Source organism: Astatotilapia calliptera, chromosome 18 (genome assembly GCF_964374335.1).
Source record: "Astatotilapia calliptera chromosome 18, fAstCal68.1, whole genome shotgun sequence".
NCBI classification, from domain to species: domain Eukaryota; kingdom Metazoa; phylum Chordata; class Actinopteri; order Cichliformes; family Cichlidae; genus Astatotilapia; species Astatotilapia calliptera.
In genome coordinates, this window is record NC_137439.1 from 16,202,808 (window position 1) to 16,223,285 (window position 20,478).

Genomic DNA, 20,478 nt, shown 5'->3' on the forward strand with positions numbered 1-20,478 from the left:
CACAATCCAAATGCAAACCACCAAAATTTCCACTGAAACCACTAACCAGGCTCCTTTTACACTTACATTTGTCTTATGCTGCATCACTGAATATAATGCTGTGCCACTACTATTGCACTGTGATATTTCTGCTGCTGGGGGCACCTTGTTTCAGTAGAAGCACACTTTGAATGAGATCGTCTGTCATCGATGACAGCAGCTCATTGGAAATGAAGGACAGAAAATGTCCATTATTTTGTTTGCACAAATAAACAGTGCTGCAGGCAAGCTGCAATCTCAGATAAAACATTGTTGAGGATTATTTCTCTACATCATCAGAAATATAATTCTTGCAGATGTCTTTGAAATATCATGATACAATTTTTAGGCGCCCACCCCCGTCCCTACCTGCGTGTCACCCTGGATCACTCAGCTCCTGTAGGCTACTTATCTCCAAAATGCAACTCTAGTTCATAAGAGCTTGCGGAAATGACTTATCTGGTCAATTTCTTTGGGGGGAGGGTGGGTGTGGGATTTCAGAATAATACTTTTCATTTTGCTTCTGATTTCAACAATACGCTAAGAGGATGGTTTTAATCTGCTGGCTTGACAGGCTGAGCAGTTTCCAAACTAATCTGTGTCAGCCAACAGTTTAGCTAAGAGCTGAGAACAGCATATCACAACTCCGCCACCCAGCACTGTCACCTTATGTAACTCCTGTGTTAGTCATAAGGCTGATGAACTTGTTGCCGAGAAAACAGCACCATTCATTTCACAAAATAACCGACCTGCACCAAGTGTGAGTGTCCAGAGTGTCCATATCTGGACTTTTCATTTAACACTACTGTTATCTCTGTAATAGACTCAGGTGTAGTGTCATTACCCACCAAACCTCTGATACACACCCACAATCAACTGCTGTCTGATCACCTTTGATTCAACTTTGCTCTGCTGCTGCTTAGTATTAGCTGAACACGCCTGTTGGTTTGATCCACCAGTGTGAAAAGCATACCGAAAAGCATTGAGACACCTTGTCCAGTGAAGGTTTAGATAGCACCCTGGTGAGTCAATATTACATTTTTATCAGGCTCAGGTTTAGATATTGAGGCTGTAATATACTGACTGAACTGTGTGAAGAGTTTCCCGTTAGATAATAGGAGAAGTACAAAGAACTGTACAGCTGCAGTTTCCTGCATCACCCAGGAGTGAATGAATACAGCAATCAAACAGTAAATAAAATATTGTTTGAATGTTTGTCTCAAACATATGTGCAGTTCAGAAATTAGATAGAGGAGGTGACAGATTTTTCGCCCTTGCGCGAAAAAGTTGATGAGTAAGTTAATTACAGGGATTGGTTCTTGTGACAGCAGAGATTACAGGTTTTATTCTTTCACTGTCACCAACATTTGTAATTACATGGATTGTTATATTTTTAACACAGATCTGACATGTGACATGTGCAGCTAATACGCTTTGAAATGCTTGGATTATCTTAGCTATGTAAACAAATCTTTTTTTCTTCTTCCTGTCAAATCAGGAAATAGACTTTCAGTTTTTTAGGATGTCAAACATGCAACAATAAATGCATTGTTTTAAGTCAGACTATTAAAGAAGCCAAAGCAGAATATTTAATAGATTGCGGTTCGACACAGCAGGGAGGCCATTACAAAACTCTTCACAACTGATAGCTTAACTGCAGGATTCTGCGTGTTTTCACAGCAAAGTGATGTGACACCAGAGACAATGTAGGTGATTATTCTCATCCTCCTAGGTCACATTAGCAGCCCTCATTTGCATTCAGGAAAAAAAATACAAATTTTAAACCACAAAATAGGTCAGACTAAGAATAGAAGTAGGCCCTAACATCCCATGAGCAGGTGTTAATTAAAACAATGCAAAAAAAAAAAAAAAAGAACTGTGAAAATGCAGCGCAGCAATTTGCAAACTGAAGCCAAACAAGATGTGTTTTAAGCCAATCACTTTGACCACATGCCTAGCAGCAGCCATTTGCCCAGCATATATCCAAGAGCCAGGTATTTCATGCTTCTATACAAGCCTGCATATTAGAAATGAATGACCCAGGATATTTTAAGGAGAATCCCTTGCGGTTTGTACTCCCAGTTGTTGAACAGTACAAGATATAAATGCCACATCTTGCTTGAAACCGTGTAGGTTTTCTGTGGTGCTTTCAAATGAGAAGCTGAGCAAGTGTAAAGTAAAAATGTTGCGATTCTTTTGCAAAAATTAGAAGTTTAAGAGGCTTAGCGGGGCAGTTCAGGTAAGTAGCTATAAATTCTTTTCCATTTCATCTGGCTTGTATAAATATTAATGTCTGCGCAGAGTGACTTAAGAGCATTTATGCATTTTTAAACTTTCCTCTGTTCATGTTTTTTTTCTTGCAGCGCATTTATTCGTTCCTCTGGTTTACATGAAATGAAAATCGCCACCGTTGGGCCACAGTTGTTAGATACGGTGTGCTTTCTAACGACTATATGATGTCCTCTCTATCAAGCCTCAGGCAAAACAAGCAGTCCAAAGCAGTACTGAAGAGTGGCACTAGTGCTGAAGTATTAGTTTTGGAAGATAAATAAAAAATGTGTGACCTGTATGCTTTCTCTGTTCACCCAGAGCACAACTTTAATTATTCAGTGAATCGCTCATATTGTTCTTGTAAATTCACCTCCTCCCAGTGAGTGTGTGTTCATTCTCACATAGGCGACATCCTGTTAGCACATAATGTACCATCCTAGTCAACACAAATCAAAATCAGGGCAGCTGTTTCTACAATAGAGCTCTATTGATTCTCTTATCAGGATTAATAAAGTCTGAGACATATCAGTGCTGCTCTGTGTATCTGGTTCAGACTGACAGTGGAGAGAGTGAAGCTGATGTAGTGTTGCATGTTGGGGGATACAGCTTGTCTCTTTATTTTAAATCACAGCTAATTCTGTACCTCGCCTTCTGGAGGCAAACATGACACTAATATAAGGTGGTGGATAAATATAGACAGGCATTGTTAGTAATTGTGAAACTGGTATTAGCACAGTTTTTTTTGTAGATGTTCCCTATTAAAAATTGTTTAAGAGCCTATGGTGGCAGACGGACCCATGAGCACAAGTCTTAAAATGTAGAGCAGATTCTCAGGAGGACTGGTTGTGTGACGAGGAATGTGTAAAAGAAATCCTGCCTTATTTGTCAAAAGCTTACTCACTGCACAGCATGACCAAATGACTCGCTGAAGTTTAATGACAGTTCAAATGGCTATAATGGCTGTTTTGCATCTTCTTGTCTGTGAGCTGTCATGTCCCCACTCAGAGGAGAATTAATATGAAACTCATTTTCCTTCCTCCTAAAGCTCTGAGAAGAAATTGGAGAAAATTACATGTAGACAGTCAACGCTCATTGTTGCATTCACTTGTTTAGGTGTTCCCAAATCACAAAATGTCTTATTGTGACACTTATCTTACTGATGCAATCTACCTCATGTGCATTTTCTAATGCCGAGAAACATGCACATGCGTCTGCCACAACTTGTGCTATTTTTTCTTTGCTCAATCTGATGACGGCACCACAGGTCTCTGCAAAATACCTCTCCTACTGCGAATTCTAGCCCTTTGAAACCTTTGATCCCCTTCTCCACGGTGAGACTGAGTAAGAGGTTCAATCAGCAAATTCAGGACAGTATGTGTTGCAAACATTTCACTAGCCATTGCACACCAAGACCCAGAGGGGGTCCAATCAGCACCAGCCTTCGCTGGCTGCACTCACCACAGATGACACACTAAAGTACCGGAGACATTTTGAAGCTACCAAATAACACAAATATCTGCAAAGCATGTCATGATTATTTATTATGGTTTATTTTCTTTTCATTCCTACTTCTGTGTTCACTCGTAAATCCAAGTCCTCCTTCCAAACATTTTCATTTTATCATTTCAGACCAAATGACACATTTACATCCATATGTCCTGAAAACTGCATTCGTTTTAGTGTTGCACTTGTGTCTCGATAGATGCCTCAAATTAATTTTCCACCCTCATCCTCCCCACTCTATCTCAAAGTGGCGTTTTCACACATCCAAACTCAGACCATGGACCGCCTTTCTTGTTAAAAAAGTCTTAAAATCTCAGTACCTGTTAACAGAGGTAACAGTTTTCTCAGTTGTATACCACTGAGACTCCTGCAGTGCAGCTGCCACCCATGAAGAATTGTCAGTTAACCTTGCATCCTTCTTACTGTCTCCTCCTGGAGATGCATCTCCCTGTTGTTCATAACTGTCATCACACTCTGAATTGCGAGCCAGCTTTTGTTCGTTACTTACTATTTTGAGCCGTGCATGCGTACGTGCAAGAATAACTAGCTACTGGGGTATCAGGGATGTTCATTTTTGGATTCTTATTTTACCGTTGCTGTCCAAAGTGAGAAAATGACCATATGTCTGAAATCAAAGAGAAGAGTGCAGCACTGCTGAATACATCAAAGGAAAATCGGTCACATATCTCATATCTGGGGCTGCATTTTACAAATTTCCTCGATGTTAAATCCCCCAGGACTGAGGCGGGGATAACACATATGTGCTTAATACCATATGTTTACACCTTTGATTCATATAGGACTAAGGTTCATAAATACCTTTATCTTTTTTTTTAAAAATTTAGCTAAAGCTTCATATTGAAGTGTGAAAATCTTTTGGCTTGACAGAATATTTTTTTCTCCCCACAAATCAAAACATGTGGTTAATTTTTTTTTTTTTTACAAGAAAACAAAAAACATAATAAAAATATTGAAACAGTAAAAAAGACATTATTCATGTGACATCATAGCTTTTTTCTATATTGACACCAATATATATAATCTTAATCTAAGCTTAATATTTCAAAATTGTAAACACTGTATTGTGGGACCAAGAGCAATAGTGTTTCCTCCAAAACATATTGGATTTTATACTAAATCAGCCTCAACATTAAAGCAAATACACCCACACGTGGTTGAAACAGCTGTTACCTGTCAGCGCTGCATGCTGGCAGCAGATCCTTCTGGTCCTATTTATGGCTGTGCAATTAATCAAATTTTTATTTGAATTACAATTTTACCTTCCGCTGATTATTAATGTGAGGTAGCCTGTGTGTAATGATGTTGAATACCTCTGATTTCAGTATTGAACAAAGCAACTGTCGTGGTTTTTGCCATAACAGTCATATAGTTTGCAGGCTTCATCATAACGGAAATTTCTGAGTAAATGCCTTGAGCTCTTTTGTTTTGTTTCTTGAGGCAGTCCTAATTAATTTTTGCAAATTGTGGTGTGCAGTGGGAAAGCACCTTCTGTCACGGAGCGGTGTTGCAGCGTTTGGTGCGGGTGCTTGGTCCGCATCAGTGTTTCGCTTGCTGATGAATGTCAACAACCAGAACATTGCACTGTTACAAGATTATAAATGGGATTTAATTCAACTGTCAGTGATTTTACTGTTGTGACTGTTCTGTGCACAGTTTTGCGTGTGGAAAACAGAGACCGAAGAGTTAAAACTCAAAGACTACAGGACCAAGACTCGATTGTGGCAACGGTCAGACTGAAAAGCCATTTTGTTATTTCACTGAGCAGCTATAAACAAGTCTTTGGTAAGGTTGTGGCCATCCTTGCATACTTTTCATTTTTGTACTGTGGGGTAATGTTCTCACTATCCTCCTCATGCCGTCTCTGTTTCCCGGAGGGACATAGTCTTAGTACGTGGGTTTTTGCTAATTTTCTCTCACCAGCTGGCTTCAGTGCAGCTGCTGAGGGTTGAAAGTTTGACAGCAAACAGGCACAAAAATTTTGCATTTGCAGTTACAGCTAATATGTCAAGAGGGCATGGAGAGAAGAAGGAAAGCTTAAGAGCCACAGCTGTAAGTAAAAGATTACCCGGTATCTCTTCCTCGGGCTCTGCTGACTTGTCTGCTTCAGTGGTCATTACTCAAGGCTTTTTAAGCTATTCAGTCGTCCTTGCTAAACAAGAGGAGACACCCTGACAACCCTACCCAATCTCTCTTTCATAGCAAATGTTCATTGTGTGGTACTTATAAGGCATGCCCAGTGAAGCTACTACTCGTGATTTTATGAAAGCTGAAAGTTGATTGTGTTTACTTACTTACTTATCGTCAAATTCTAGCACTCTAGCAAAACCTCTCTGGTCTCCACTTCTCAGATGTGAGTATTTGCTGGTTTCCTCAGTCTTCTGATGTTGAACTGATTAGTTCTGCCCTTTTCCCAGCAATAAACAGCCACAAATAATAATGCTCACCAGCCTTTGACATGTTCTCAAACAGAAGTGGTCAGATGCTTCCTTTATTTTTCTCTTCCCATAACCTTCCAAATCTGTATATTCAGTTATGAAGCTAAAAAAACAAACAAATGGAAATCTTCACTTGAAGGAATGGTAATGGTTGTAGGCGCTCTGTCTCCCTCCTGGTGCGTGTGTGAAAATTAAACAAAATCTGTCCTCTTCTCTCATGTTGAACTGAGAAAAGTCTGTTCTTTAAACTTTAAAGTCGGACTGAAAAAATGATCCCAAGCACTGAGCACATTTGAAAAGAACATATGGTATGGGGAATAAACAAGTTAGACTTAATACTCACCACATTCAGTATGCACCGATGTGATCATTCTCATTAGCTCGTTTCTGAAATTCATTGAAGCGTCTAAAGTGAAGTAGAGTGGCAGTCATAGATTCTCTCTTCCTCCCTTCATAAGGGATTCATTCTTCAGCTTGTCAGTACTGTGTACAATCTACTTGTTCGACATGATGAACCTTACAGAAGTGCTCAGTAACCTTCAGCTGCCTGCTATTACCTACTCCAAGGTCTTTGTTTTGCTTCGCCTTAAAACTAAATGAGCTGTTCGTCATGCAGAAACTTTATAAGCTTGCTCAGCTACTGTTTCCCTCTTAGAAACCGTGTTATCTGACCAGGTCGCCAAGCCAGTGAAGCAGCTGATTTGTTACAGACAGCTAATAAATAGAAAGTATTAACCTCTGATGATGATGGGCGACACTGCAATAAAACAAGCACCAAAATAAGCACTACTTTTTCTCTCATTTGTCATACATGTCAGCGGCTCCAAGCAATCTGAACTTGGGGACAATTGAAATTATTGACAAGAACTAAAGATGCCAATAATGCCTTGACAGAACAATGCAGATTTTGATTAATAAAAGAAAACAGACCATTTCTTTCACTAGCAGGACTGAGCGTTCATAGGCTGCGTACGCCTGTTATTAGGCACAATAGGGCTTAATGGTAAAAGCTAATATTAACCTGCAAATGTTCATAAATGTAAACTCAGATAACTGTATCACCAGCATCATTATTCATTGGATCTGGGTGGGGCTGAAAAAACAGAGCAAATACATGAAATATATTTTAAAGTTCTGTCTGGACTAAAGTAGGAGACTGAGCAACCTTTCCATACAAAACTTAACAAATGTTAGTTTTCTGTTTGCATATTTCTGTTTCTTCACGATGAAATATACAGTAAAGTGCAAAAGTCTTGAGCCCGCAGTACAGAAATGATGGCAAACACACTGCCAGTGCAGTAAAAGTATACCTGGATACAAAAACACAGACACACACAATGGAAATACTGTTACTCGTGGATTAGCCTACCGAGAGCCCAGATCTTAACATTGCTGAAACAGTGTGGGATCATCGTGACAGAGAACAGAACAAAAGGCAGCCAAGATCCAAAGAAGAGCTTTGAAGGAATAGTTTCTAAAGGACATTCAGACTACTTAAAGAAATTACAAGAAATCTGCCTAAGAGAGTTCAGGCTGTGCTGAAGAATACTTGAAAGTAATATTTTTTGGTATGTCCACCTGTTCATACCAAAATATTCCCTTTTGAGCCTTATACACTGTATTTCCATGACCACACACACGTTTCAATAAATCATTTCACCTCAATTCCTGCTTTTTCTGACAGAATATGAAGACATGAGTACTGTACATGCATATAGTTTTTGATTCTATTATAGGTAATGTACTAATGGAGTGAGTAATTATATATTAAAGTAATTATATACTTATTAGAACATTGCAAAAGTCATGATATACTGGAATGAGCATGTTTGAGACCAAGAGTTTCCTTTAAATTCCTTTAAATATCCTTTGAATTCATATAATTTCTGGATTGAAATTAGGCCATTTGTTATAAACATGTTCTGTACAGATTGTTAGCATTTAGTGATTATTTCGTGATGTATCCAACCCACATCTATCTAATGAGCAGTGAAGGGTTTTATAGACTGATTTCAGTGTTCCCCCCCCCCCCCCCCCCAAATAATTCTATAAACTGTATAAATTGTAAATGAGACTTTATGGCCTATATAGAATAATCAGATAACGTTGTTAGATTTTTATGACAAATCATTGCCCAAACGTTGGCTTTTTACTAAATGAAGTCGAACTTTAAGAAACTCAAACTTGATTTTTGCAAGTGAACTTTTAAAGAAAGACGTTCCTGCTCTGTGTATTCATCATGGATGTAGAGTAAAGACATCAAAGCCAAAGCTTTTAGAGTAGCCCCATATGTCTTTTGTTGATTAGCTCAGTGGGGCTTGTGTGGTTAGGTGGCCCATGAGGCTGCTCCACGTCCCGGTCTTTCTGAGAGTTTTCTCTCTGTAAACCTAGTGAAGCGTTTCTGCAGCCACATCTCCAGCTGTTGTCAGCTGTAGGAGGAAGAGCATGACACTAAGGCTTAAAGTCACTCTGAGAAAACACCAAGGCTACAGTGGGATTTTCGACTCAGACAGATTCCCTGCGCTAAATTTAAACATCCATGTGTTAATGGCTTTAGTACATATTTACACAAGTTGTTTTTCTTATCCATGGTGGCTGTGTTCTCAAGATCTATGTTGCATTTAAGCTATAAGATCTGTTGTACAGTAGAAATGGATGACTAATTTTGTCAGCAGAAATATGTCAGGAACACTTCTGCACAAGCCTGTGTGCAGCACAACTGTGCATGAGCTACTGCTTCCCTTCGGCTGTTCCCTTTATAGAAGTCATGAGTGTGCGTAGATTTCACACGAGTCTGATTATAAAACAGAGATATTCACCGCAGTCTGCTAAATGGGTGTTTGATTTATAAACTTTAAAAGTTTGCATTTATTTTTCATTTTAACAGTGGCAACATCTAATTTTTTTGTTCGGTAAAAGATATGATATAATACTTGAACGCAAACACTGTTTTTTTATCAAGCTGGTGACAGGCCTTGCACTAAGGTGTTGATTACTGGTAGACATAAATGCATGTGAAAACAACAAAAAAGCTCAGTGCTTAATGGCACCAAAAGGGCCTTGTCTGCGAAATGAGTTTAAATACTTTGTGATGTATCCTTGACTTTGATCTAACAAAGTCTGGGCTTTTAGTAATGTCGTAGAATGAATCACCCAGAGATTTATTTCAGGTAATCCAGCCTCAGAGTGTGCTGATAATGCCAGAGAGCCAGAGACTGTTTTGATTTGAAAAGGATCAGCACCTCTGACAAAATGTATAACAGAGTTAATGTGACAAGGACGAGACAGTAGGTTTTTGGAAAGTTGTTTAGCTGCCATGTTGTCTTTGATCAAACTGAGGTCAACGAAGGGCTTTGGAACAGCTGCATTTTAATGCTGACATGTCAGTGTTGACGGGTTGGGCTCACTGGAGACATTTTATGATCTGAACCACCGGTGATCTGGGTCAAATATAATATTTTGGAAGCTGGAGGCAGTAAAATATTTTTTAAAATAAAAATAATTACTTTTTTTTAAGGCAGAGAATGCTTGCTTCCTGCTTTCATCAGCACAAGTCAATCACAAGTGTATTCTCTGTGTGTTTTGGGCTGACATACCATTTAGGCCAACTCCTTGTGGCAGACATGTGATCAAAAGGAAAAAAAATGCCCTTTGAAAAGGACTCATTTGCAAGAGAAAAAGGGCTAGGTCAGTCGCTGACACATAAAAAAAGCACATGTGATGCTATCCCAAAAAAGGAAACCGTCCTGACAATGTTAAACAAGCAACCTAAAAACTCACATTATAAAACAGCTGCAGACAAATAGTGTAAATACATATGAAAATAATACTATGAAGCCATTTTCGCAGTTATATAGCATCTGTTTAAAACCATGTCCTTGTAAAAGCTTACAATATTAGAGAAAGAACCCCACAGATCCAGAGATAACCTGTGTCCAAGCATTAAGATGATAAGAATTTCTGGAACCAAAAGGCAGGACAAACATACTCAGGTTGGCAGTGACTCAAAACAAGCTTTTAGTGCGAATGCTCAAGTAGCTGTATGTGGATGCGATGGCTCTTTGGAGAAAGAGCGTGCAGGCTCAGAGAGCAGAGAGGCAGACAGAGGATTGATGGCAGCGGCAGATAGTGTGTGGTGTGGCAGCCTGAGTGAGAGTGGGCAGGTGACTCTCCCGTCACTCCTCCGTTGCTGTAGATAAACTGACGAGCGGAAGCTTGGGTGGGCAGGCAGGGAATGCGTTTGTAAGTCTAACCATCGCAGAGTTCAATTGGTTCCAACCAAAAGACATACTCAGAGTACAAGGCCTTAGCATAACTACCACAGCAGCAGTCAGAAAGCTGAAACGAGCAATGACTGCAGACAAGGGCATACTGCACAAAATTGAGCGCTTGAACCACAGGTGTGCACACTGATTGGAGTGGATCCAGGAGAGTGGGAGATGGAGGGCGCCGCATAAACCCTTACAAACACAGATGCAACACAGCAGAGATGGAAAATAAAACACGAGTCAAAAAGAAGAGGGGAGAAAAAAAAAGGACACATGGGGGGAAAGCAATGGCTACAAAGACAGCATGACAAATTAAGATACTGCAATATATGACTTTCAGTAAGCAAGAGCAGTAGTTGTGTTAGATAGTAAGAGCTCACACATGCTGGAGGATTAACTTTTACAGAGACATAAAATAATGATTTTTGTAATTATCAGTGCTGTTAATTGAGGTCAGCTGCGGCATAAACAGAACAAGGGTGGTGGTCTAATAAAATTGTTAAGCTCTGCGGGAATTTAACAAAAACCTCAACTAACTGAATGAAATCAGTCATGTGGTTCAGAAAGTAAGTTTCCCAATGCAACTCTAGTAAGAGTGAGTGAGTGAAACATAACTTTAACTAAGAGAAAAACACATTTTAGAGTAAAATGTGTTTATTTTACTGTAGTTTTACTGTGGCATCGTATCACTGCTGAACCACAAAGCGTAGATGCAAAGATGCCGTTTATTCAGCAGGATTTTGAAAATCCAAAGCAACAGAATGAGTGATGTCACCCTTTTGTTCAAGTCAGAGTTTCTTTTTCTAAACGACGAGACTTACAGTACTTAATGAATTTATTAGGCCACCTGTCATAAAAATAAGGAAGCAGAAATATTTTAGAAATCTCTCAAATTATTTATCAGGCAATTAACAAACTGAATTAATGTCTTTCTACCCAAACTTGAGCCGGCACACTGAATTCATCCGAGAAGTCAGAAATTAATTAATGATAATAGTGGAACACTAAGACCGTTTTTTCTGTTTAGAAATCCAAGCAAATGACTGTAATTTGTCATCTTAATCAAAGAATAATAATAGGTTTTACTATTTTTCCCCGCTTTTAAAAAAATAGGGAATTTGAAAAATCATTGATAATAGCAATGATAATAATTTAGCACTAAAAACATAATTTTGATTAAAGAGCTTGCACATACTGCTGGATTAACTGTTACATTGATAAATACCAATACAGTTCATGTAGGAATTAATTTATGGAATTTTCCCACCTAGTAATTCTAGTAAGAGTGAGTCACCACCAAGACCAGCCCGATTTTAAAAGATAAATGCAACAGAATGAGCCTTTTTATCTCACCCGAGTTCTTCTTTTTCAAAACTAAGTAAGACGTATATACACATATATGTCTTGCAGAGGCCCATAGTGGCCACAGTTTAGTATAAACATTAAACTGGGACCACCGTTTACTTAGAATCATTTATTGGACTAACTGGCTGGTAAATAATTCATTCATTTTCTTTAATTCTCTTGAGTTTATGTCCTTGCCTGTTCTCGGACGTAGATGTCTGTAATATGGCAGCTTTGCTCTAGTTCCTGCTGCTTGAATAAAATATCAAAGTGCAATGAGCTATGATAGTCCCATGTTATTGTATGGCCTAGTTTATTCCATCTACCCAGCTCATGAAATCAAATTTCATATGGCTCGAAGTAAAAGCTGCTGTAACTGGCTCAGGTGCATGGCTTTAATGTGATGCGTTCACTCAGTTCTTAGATATCGTAGCCTTTCAATTTCACTATATTTTGAAACCTATCCACATAAAAAACCTCAGATTTAGTGACTATTTCTCAAAACGGCAGAAAAAAGTGGGTAATTTTTGATAACCTATAAAGAGCGGCTTGGTCTTTTGAGGAGGCGTAAAAGTCGTATCAAGTTTTTCTTTTCTTTTTTAACCCAACCACCTGGGATAAGTGGAAGTCAGAGCAATCAAACACCACAAAAAGAAAGACAGCCTTGTGCAAACACTAAGTGAAATATTCCTGTTTATTGTCGCTTCAAAGTTGGTATAGCACAGCTGACAGCACAACCCACAGATAAAAGAAACAGGTCAAGTTTAGCTGAAGTGAAAAGGCACTGATTTGTTCTTTGGATTAGGTGTTTTTTTTTGCCAGATTTATCTTACAATTTCAATCAAGATCAAGCAATATTTAGTCTTTTTAATCATCTATCTGAACATTTATGCAGGAATGACCAATCCAGACTAAATTTAAGCGCTCTTTTCCTCATTTAGAGCTTCCAATTTTTCTAATCTTTGAACAGCCGTACAGTGTTTGTTTGCATGCCTCCAAGAAAGAGGACTGGCAGAGTGGCTAGCTGAAGAGGTGGGCATTGTTGGCAAAGACTATATCAGTTGGAAGTTGCACGTTTCTTCCATGTTCTTGTGCGTCTTTACCCCCAGTGGAGCGTGGTCAGTGTTAAGTCGCTTACAGCATTGTTAGCACCTCACATGGAAGCTTTTAATCCTCCTCCCAAACTCACAGAATGAGTCATTTAGAGATTTTTTTTAACTGCGTGAATGTAATACCCTGTAAGGATAATGCGAAGAAAAAAGCCTCATCATGCCCACTGCACAGATGGTTTGTCAGAAATGTGCTCTCCCTGCACCAGTGCTTTGAATTAGTCCTGCCTCAGTGGTGTAGCTCACAGGGAGAAATCCACAACCTGCTCCCCTTCCTCTGTTTCTTCACCTTCGCTGATTGATTCGCAAACACAGTAGGATACTTGGAAAGTAACTGGAAAGTACTTTGTGCTGCAGTTATAATAATAGCTTAGCTTACTTGAAGGCGTCACGTCCTATTAAAATGGATATTAAGTTAATGAGATTTTAAAATATGTGTTTTTTTTCACACAGATTAAAAATAATGAATCAAAAGTGCCTTGAGGAATTTTGTCTGTTAATACCTTTAAGTAATACAGTCATCCTGTTAATGTCATCATACTGACTTTTAGCTTTATTCGCCTAAACTGAGACACCTGTGATTACTCTTCTTTTGTAATAAATGTGAAAAAATGTTTTTAATACCTTATTTATTTGCTGCTCAGTAGCAGCCACAGATTGAAATAAAAATAATTTGCTGTTCTATTTTTGTTAATTCAACAAGCTTAAATTTACTTCCCTGAGAACCATTGCAGTAGCTCAGTAAGACAATTTGCAAACTGCAAGTAATGAGTGAAGTGGTTATGGTGACACTACACTACACATCAAAGTCTCGGCATGTTTTTAAAATATCTTGGCGTTGTGCTTCACAGACATGTGGTGATGCAGTATTTAATCAGTATTTAATTCAAAAGAGTGTCTTTTCTACTCTGAGCACTACAAGCCACATTCACGTTGCACTCTTTTCTATGCCTTTAAAGTGGCTTTCACACCCACAGCTGGATGCCTAGGTGGAAAACTGAACCACTGACCTTATGATTGCTAGATGGACCCGAGTGCAAGACGAGCACGACCACACCTGACATTTCTAATTCTGCAGTTCAGTTTAAACTGCTATAATCTTCCTTTTCTCTCTACTATTATAAAAAATACAATTCACTTGTATTTTTATTTTTATTCCTATTTATTCTATTTATCCCCTTCGTATATTTTATTTTATTTATATATGTCTCTGTATTTATATATATGTGTGCGTGTGTATATAATATTCTGTAACTCTGTAACTTCTGTCGGTGCTGTGCTTTTGGAAACTGAATTTCCCACAGGAACCCACCCGAGGGATTAATAAAGTTTTATCTTATCTTATCTTATCTTACTAAAATGATCCTTTTCAGCTATTTTATGCATGTTCCCTCCAAATGAATGCAATGTGTTGAAGTAATGCTCCTGTTAGAGATCCTTGCCGTCTTCACTGCTTGTAAAAACAACAAATTAAAAAAAAAATGCAGGTTCTCTCATTTGTTTGAATCAAACTTTAAACCCTGCAGACATGGAACCTTAAATGCACCGGGACTTTGCTGAATGCCACATGGCACTTGATCAATAAACACACTGAGGCAGTTTCACACGATGAATATGGTTTTAGAATACATAAAAAAAACAAACTAATTCACGGTGTCGTATACCACAGAGTCAGTTGTTTTATTGGTTTCACTGAATTGCCACTATGCCTGCACAAGTCGATCCCTCTCACATGGCTGAGAACTAGGATTTTCCCTCATGAAGAGCACAAAACATTCTGCAGTCACGACGTGTCGCCATCAGTCAAGTGAAGAGCTTAAACCAAGCTCATTTTAAATCTTATTTCTCCTTGTCTTGTGTAGCTGCCACAAGCAGTTTTGTGGTCTCTGCTGTCAAAACTGTCACATTATATAACATTAAATTGAATGCAAAGGATATTACTCTGTTCCTGCCACTGCTTCAAAAATTGAGGTGGACGTTGTCCTCGCTTTTTATTTTGTTGTTGACAAGAATGTTTGAATTAAGATGGGTTAATGTGAATGTTGCAGTTTACAGTTGGGTATGATATCAGTTTTCTAAACGTTCAGAGGAATGCATTTATTCATTCAACAATGCTTATTTTCAGGACAATATCAAAACCTTGCAGGATAATAAGTTACATTAATGATTGCATGGATTTGGAAAACTGCACAAATTAGTTAAATAAAGGAATAAAATTGATTAAATGAATACTTTAATTGGCCATCATAATAATACAAAGGCAGAAACATGCTGCTGTGTTCCCCCCTGCCCTCTATACATTTCCTAGTGTTAAAGAGATAACAAGAACCCACTGAATGCACAAGGAAGAACTTCAAAATGGAAAATGCAGTTCAAAGTTGATTATGGGGAGCGGGTTTTAAGAGATATGCAAATAAACTGACAGAGTAAGAGGCTTTGCATTTCCCCCTATGAATAAAAATTTGTATTGCTAAATTGGTATTCTGGGTGAGAGTCAGACGGATAGTAGTGCTCAACTTTGAACTGAGCTCTGAAGAAATTACAAGGATGGTTTAGCTTACCTACTTGGAAAACACTTTACTGTAACAGCAAATCACTGGTTTATGCCTGCTCTTGACTTAGCTGATTGCAGTGCTTTGGAATAATGAATATGCAAGATCTGTATTTATCTTTATAGCTCAACGTGCATTTTAAAACAATATGTTTGCGAGAATGCCAAAGCTTTACCGTTTTCTCTTTTCTTGCAGGGAGCGCTTACAGGGAATGTATGGATAACGGAACATGGGCGCTGAAGAGTAATTACTCCAACTGTGAACCCATTTTGGAGGAGAAGGTAGGTGACTGCAGGCGGGAGTAAATCCTGCAGTTCTTCAGAAAAACACTCATCATCGTCAGAAAAATTGCAATCGGATGCAACAATGAAAAAGAACCAAACAGAACCGTATGTCCCTTTATGATGCGGTGCGGTTAAACCCCCCCCCCCACTTTAAAACATGTTCTTTTTGAGCAGTATTGTCTGTGTCTTTGTAAACAAAGCCGGAGGACAAACTGCAGGAGCGATGCACTGTATGTAGCAAGTTTTGGCCTGATTACCTCGTACTGTGGCTCCGATTCTGTGTCTTGCTCTATATTCTTAGATAATTTTAAGCCAAGACTGAAGTATGTCAATGACATTTGCTTTTTTATAATCATAGTTAAATCTCAGTACAATGAAGCCTGGATTGAGTAGCAGCTGAAATGATGTAGAGACAGCCCTCTCATACAAATTATGTTCTTGTTATCATTCAAATTCAAAAATCTCGGACTAAAATTATTTAACTGCAGCCTAAGGGAAACGTATTTGCTCCACCAATGTTGGGATCATTAGGTCTCTCAATAATGTTTGCAAATGGAACAGTTTAAAAGACAAAAAACCTACTTTCATTCAAGCATAGAATACTTTGCTAACTGCTTCATTAAAGATGAATGATTATTTGCATCAGTAATGTAAAAGCTTGGCTTTGAATGCACTCTGCATGCCACTGCCTCTTGGTTCCTCTACTATTGTCACGACCTAAGCATGTAATTACTTGTGACGACCTATTAGTGCACTGAACATGTATTAACATCTAAAATTTGCAGGGAAAAGGCACTCTTGTTGTTAAACTGCATGCACTAGATAGGTTCTTCCACTGTGTTTATACATTGCTTTGTCTTTGTTTCTATTATGCAGCTGTAACAATAAAGAAGTAATTCATGGGCTGTCTTTTCAGAGAAAATATCCGATGCATTATAAAATAGCGCTGATCATCAACTACTTAGGCCATTGCATCTCTGTGGGAGCTCTTGTCGTGGCCTTCATTCTCTTCTTGTGCTTAAGGCAAGTACAAAAATAGTGCATATTTGAAACGTGTCCTGTATGCACCTCATGGAAGACAATCAGTGAAATCCACATCATACTCACACTGCTTATCATTAACTTGCTTATGTCAGATGAATAGAACTCTGCAGCTCAGCCGCGATGGAGCACTCAGGCACGGAAGGGCCTAATGTGCGTTTCCCAACACTTGTGTTTGAAGTTGTATCTCTTTTCATATCCTGGCTTCAAAACACACACACACACACACACACACACACACACACACACACACACACACACACACACACACACACACACACTCCCACTCGATATATCAGTTATGACAAAAGAGGGCAAACACCAGCATCCTGAGATACTTTGTGTACTGAGGTTAGATCAATATGGGCTTCTGAAAGCAAATACCGATTATTTCATGGAGACTAAAATAGTTATTGTCTTCTGAGGTTAAATCTCCCTAGACTTCACAGAGAAATCAGCAACTATTTCTCCACATATATATTTATTCTTGGCCATTTCGGGAAATGCATTTGAAGAATCACCTGCAACTATAAGTCAGTGCTAAATCTTGTACAAAGATTAACTTTCAGCAGTGTTTTAAAGCTGAAGATGTCTACATTTTTTAAAAAAAGTAAAACCCTAATTTGCATGAAAGTGCCTGTTCCCTGAGTCATAACTGTGTCAAATCTGAGCACACAAACATTATACATGCATTTTTAGAGTTAGCACACTTTTAGTTTATCATGAAGTTTTATGTAGTTCGAAACTAATCTCGTAATAATTGCCTGCAAACAGGAACTGGCAACTGGAAAAAATTGATTGGCCTAAAAAAGGCTCAGTTTTCACACACTGACTGCAATTACAAAACTGCCAGAAAATTGATCAAAGGTGTAAAAGCCAATAACCGGGCAAACCATTGCAGCGGCTTCATCCCAAGTATAAACTTATTCTGTCAATATTCCAGCCTATAATGTCATCTCACTGTGAATAAACGGTCCTTTACTTTTAAACTTTTGACACTTAGACAATGATGCAGGAGAGCACAAAAGAAGCAGAAAAAAAGTGCCTTGTGAAATTTTAAGACATTCTCTAAACACATATCAGGAGGCTGTCAAGGCCTTGAGAAACAAATGCTTTATTTATTTCTCCTTACTCCAGCAGATGAAGGATCCTGTTCAGCACTATCAGTTTTGTCCTTAACCACACTGCCTCTATCTTTCCAAGTCGTTCTCCTGCATTGTGCGACAGCTTTCTAAATTTTTTCTTCATACGATCTCACTTCTTAGAATTAATGCTGCATTGTACAACTGGTTCAAAATGCTGACTTCTGACAGGTACACAGAAGCACAGTCAGAAGCACAGTCGTATTTAGCCCTGTCTTAAAACGCAACACTGGCTTCCTGAGACATACAGGTTGAATTTCAAAATATTGTGGCTCACATATAAGAGGTTGAATGGGCTCGCTCCAGGTTATCTATCAGACATTTTACAGTCCTACATCCCATGCCACTCACTAATAGGGCATAGGATGTAACGATATATATCGGATGATGATATAAAAACGTCTATCGTTTCATTTGACGCTATCGTTTGTTTCGTGGTGTCGCAAAATAAACTGTTTACGGCAATATTTTTTTATGGTTTTGATGGTCACTGTAGTGGCTATGTTAATTTCTTAAAGTTCTCTCTTTCTCTTATATTTAATATAACCACACTGTGGACGGACAAGCGCCTGTTTTTATGCGTTGTCATTAGCAACAATGACGGTAACACCATCGCGTGTCCGCTTGTTTATGTTCCACATAAACCTTTCACAATAAAGCTCAAGATCCTGTTGAGACTTTTCAAAATAAGCTGAATCACGTGAAAGAGCAGATTATTTACTGATGAGAAGTAAAAAAGATCCACCAGGTGCTAAAAAATAAACCTTAGACTCAAACGTTAGAGCAGGCGTTTCCCCGCAGCACGCCGTGTAATAAATACTCACAAAGAAAACAGCGGCTGTTACAACTTATGCCTAAAAATGTATAGTTTCATGCATCGGTTAAAACACTCGACTCCAGGTACGCAACGCGCAGCTGGAAACACTTAAGGCAAGATGAGCTGCCCGAGATTCACAGAATTTACAGAAAATGTTACATTTGTGTGATTTATATCGTTATCGGACGATAGAATTCTTATATTGGGATATGAGATTTTGGTCATATCGCACAGCCCTACTCACTTATGTCCGCTGATTAACGTCTTACAGTAATTGGCTTGTGCAGATCACCCTGCAGTCTTAGTCGCAGCCTTGGAATTGTCTCTGTTTCTGGATTAGATCATTTTCCTCAGTAACCCAATCCAACTGAAAACCTACATCTTCTCATTAGCTTTTCTTTTCAGCTCAAATTACTGTAGTTTTAATTTATTGTGCCATTTTCATTCATTAATTTCATTAATTTAGTAGCTTAAATAATTATATTTTATTTCTTGTTCTTAAATCATTTTGTATTGTTTCTGTGATAGCACGTTGGTTCATGTGTCGTGTGCTTAAACGGTCTAGATGCAGTAATTAAACTGACCTGACTTGAGTTTGTTTTTCAAAACATCTTAATCAGCCATCTGCGTTTGGCTTATTGTTTTAGGAGCATACGATGTCTTCGAAACATCATCCACTGGAACTTAATCACCACCTTTATACTGAGGAATGTTATGTGGTTTTTGCTTCAGCTGATTGACCACAATATCCATGAGAGCAATGAGGTAACAGTAGTGATGTGTTATGGGGTTTGAAAGTATCACTGAGGTGTTAATTTACCAATACAAAGTCTTTAAAATCTTTTCTGAATTCTTTTTTTTCAGCCTTGGTGTCGCTTAATAACCACTATATACAACTACTTTGTGGTGACAAACTTTTTCTGGATGTTTGTTGAAGGATGCTACCTTCACACAGCCATTGTAATGACATATTCAACTGATAAGCTGAGAAAGTGGGTCTTCCTGTTTATCGGCTGGTGTAAGTATGATTGTTATCAATGCATTTGTCATGCTATATTCAGCTCAAGGCATTTTTTTATGAAACACATTTCATACTCTATGGAAAAACCATAGTGCTTTATAAACTCTATTCAAAGCATAAACAGGCTGAATATACAGACTTTAGTTTAATAAAATGGTAAAATGAAACAAAATAAGACAAAGTATTATTAGGTGACATTACCTTTACCTTAAGCCAAGCTATCATCTGTTTGGACACAATGAACATAAGCTTTCCTTTGATGAACCAATACTTTTAAATGAGTGGATTGTGTAAAATGCACCATTTCAAAGGCCTTGAATAAATCTAAAAACAGGGCACAGCAATGATATTTTTATCCACTGTGTTATTAAAATCTGTCACTGTATTTATAGAAGTTTTTTTTTCCATTTTACTATACTCTGATCTCTCTAAAAACTAGCTGATAAGGTTATAAGACATTTCTTTAGAAGATTAAAGTACAGCAGAAAAAAAATTGGAAAGCGGCTCGTACGAATGTAAAATATTTATTTATTTGTGTTATTGATTCTTGAAGGACATACATAATCAGGTAATCATTAAATCAGCAACCAGGGCACACATGCATTTAAACATGTAGACATGATCAAGACGGCCTGCTGAAGTTCAAACCAAG

The 20,478-nt window shown here is 38.2% G+C and overlaps 1 protein-coding gene across 1 annotated transcript in view; it reads left to right on the forward strand.

Moving 5' to 3' along the window:
* crhr2 (corticotropin releasing hormone receptor 2) overlaps positions 1 to 20,478 on the forward strand; it is a 42,894-nt gene that overhangs the window by 1,932 nt on the left and 20,484 nt on the right. The window contains exons 3-6 of the mRNA XM_026149967.2: positions 15,717 to 15,802; positions 16,722 to 16,828; positions 19,453 to 19,570; positions 19,670 to 19,823. Of these exons, the coding sequence (XP_026005752.2) occupies positions 15,717 to 15,802; positions 16,722 to 16,828; positions 19,453 to 19,570; positions 19,670 to 19,823 (465 nt within the window). The remainder of the gene's footprint in view (positions 1 to 15,716; positions 15,803 to 16,721; positions 16,829 to 19,452; positions 19,571 to 19,669; positions 19,824 to 20,478) is intronic.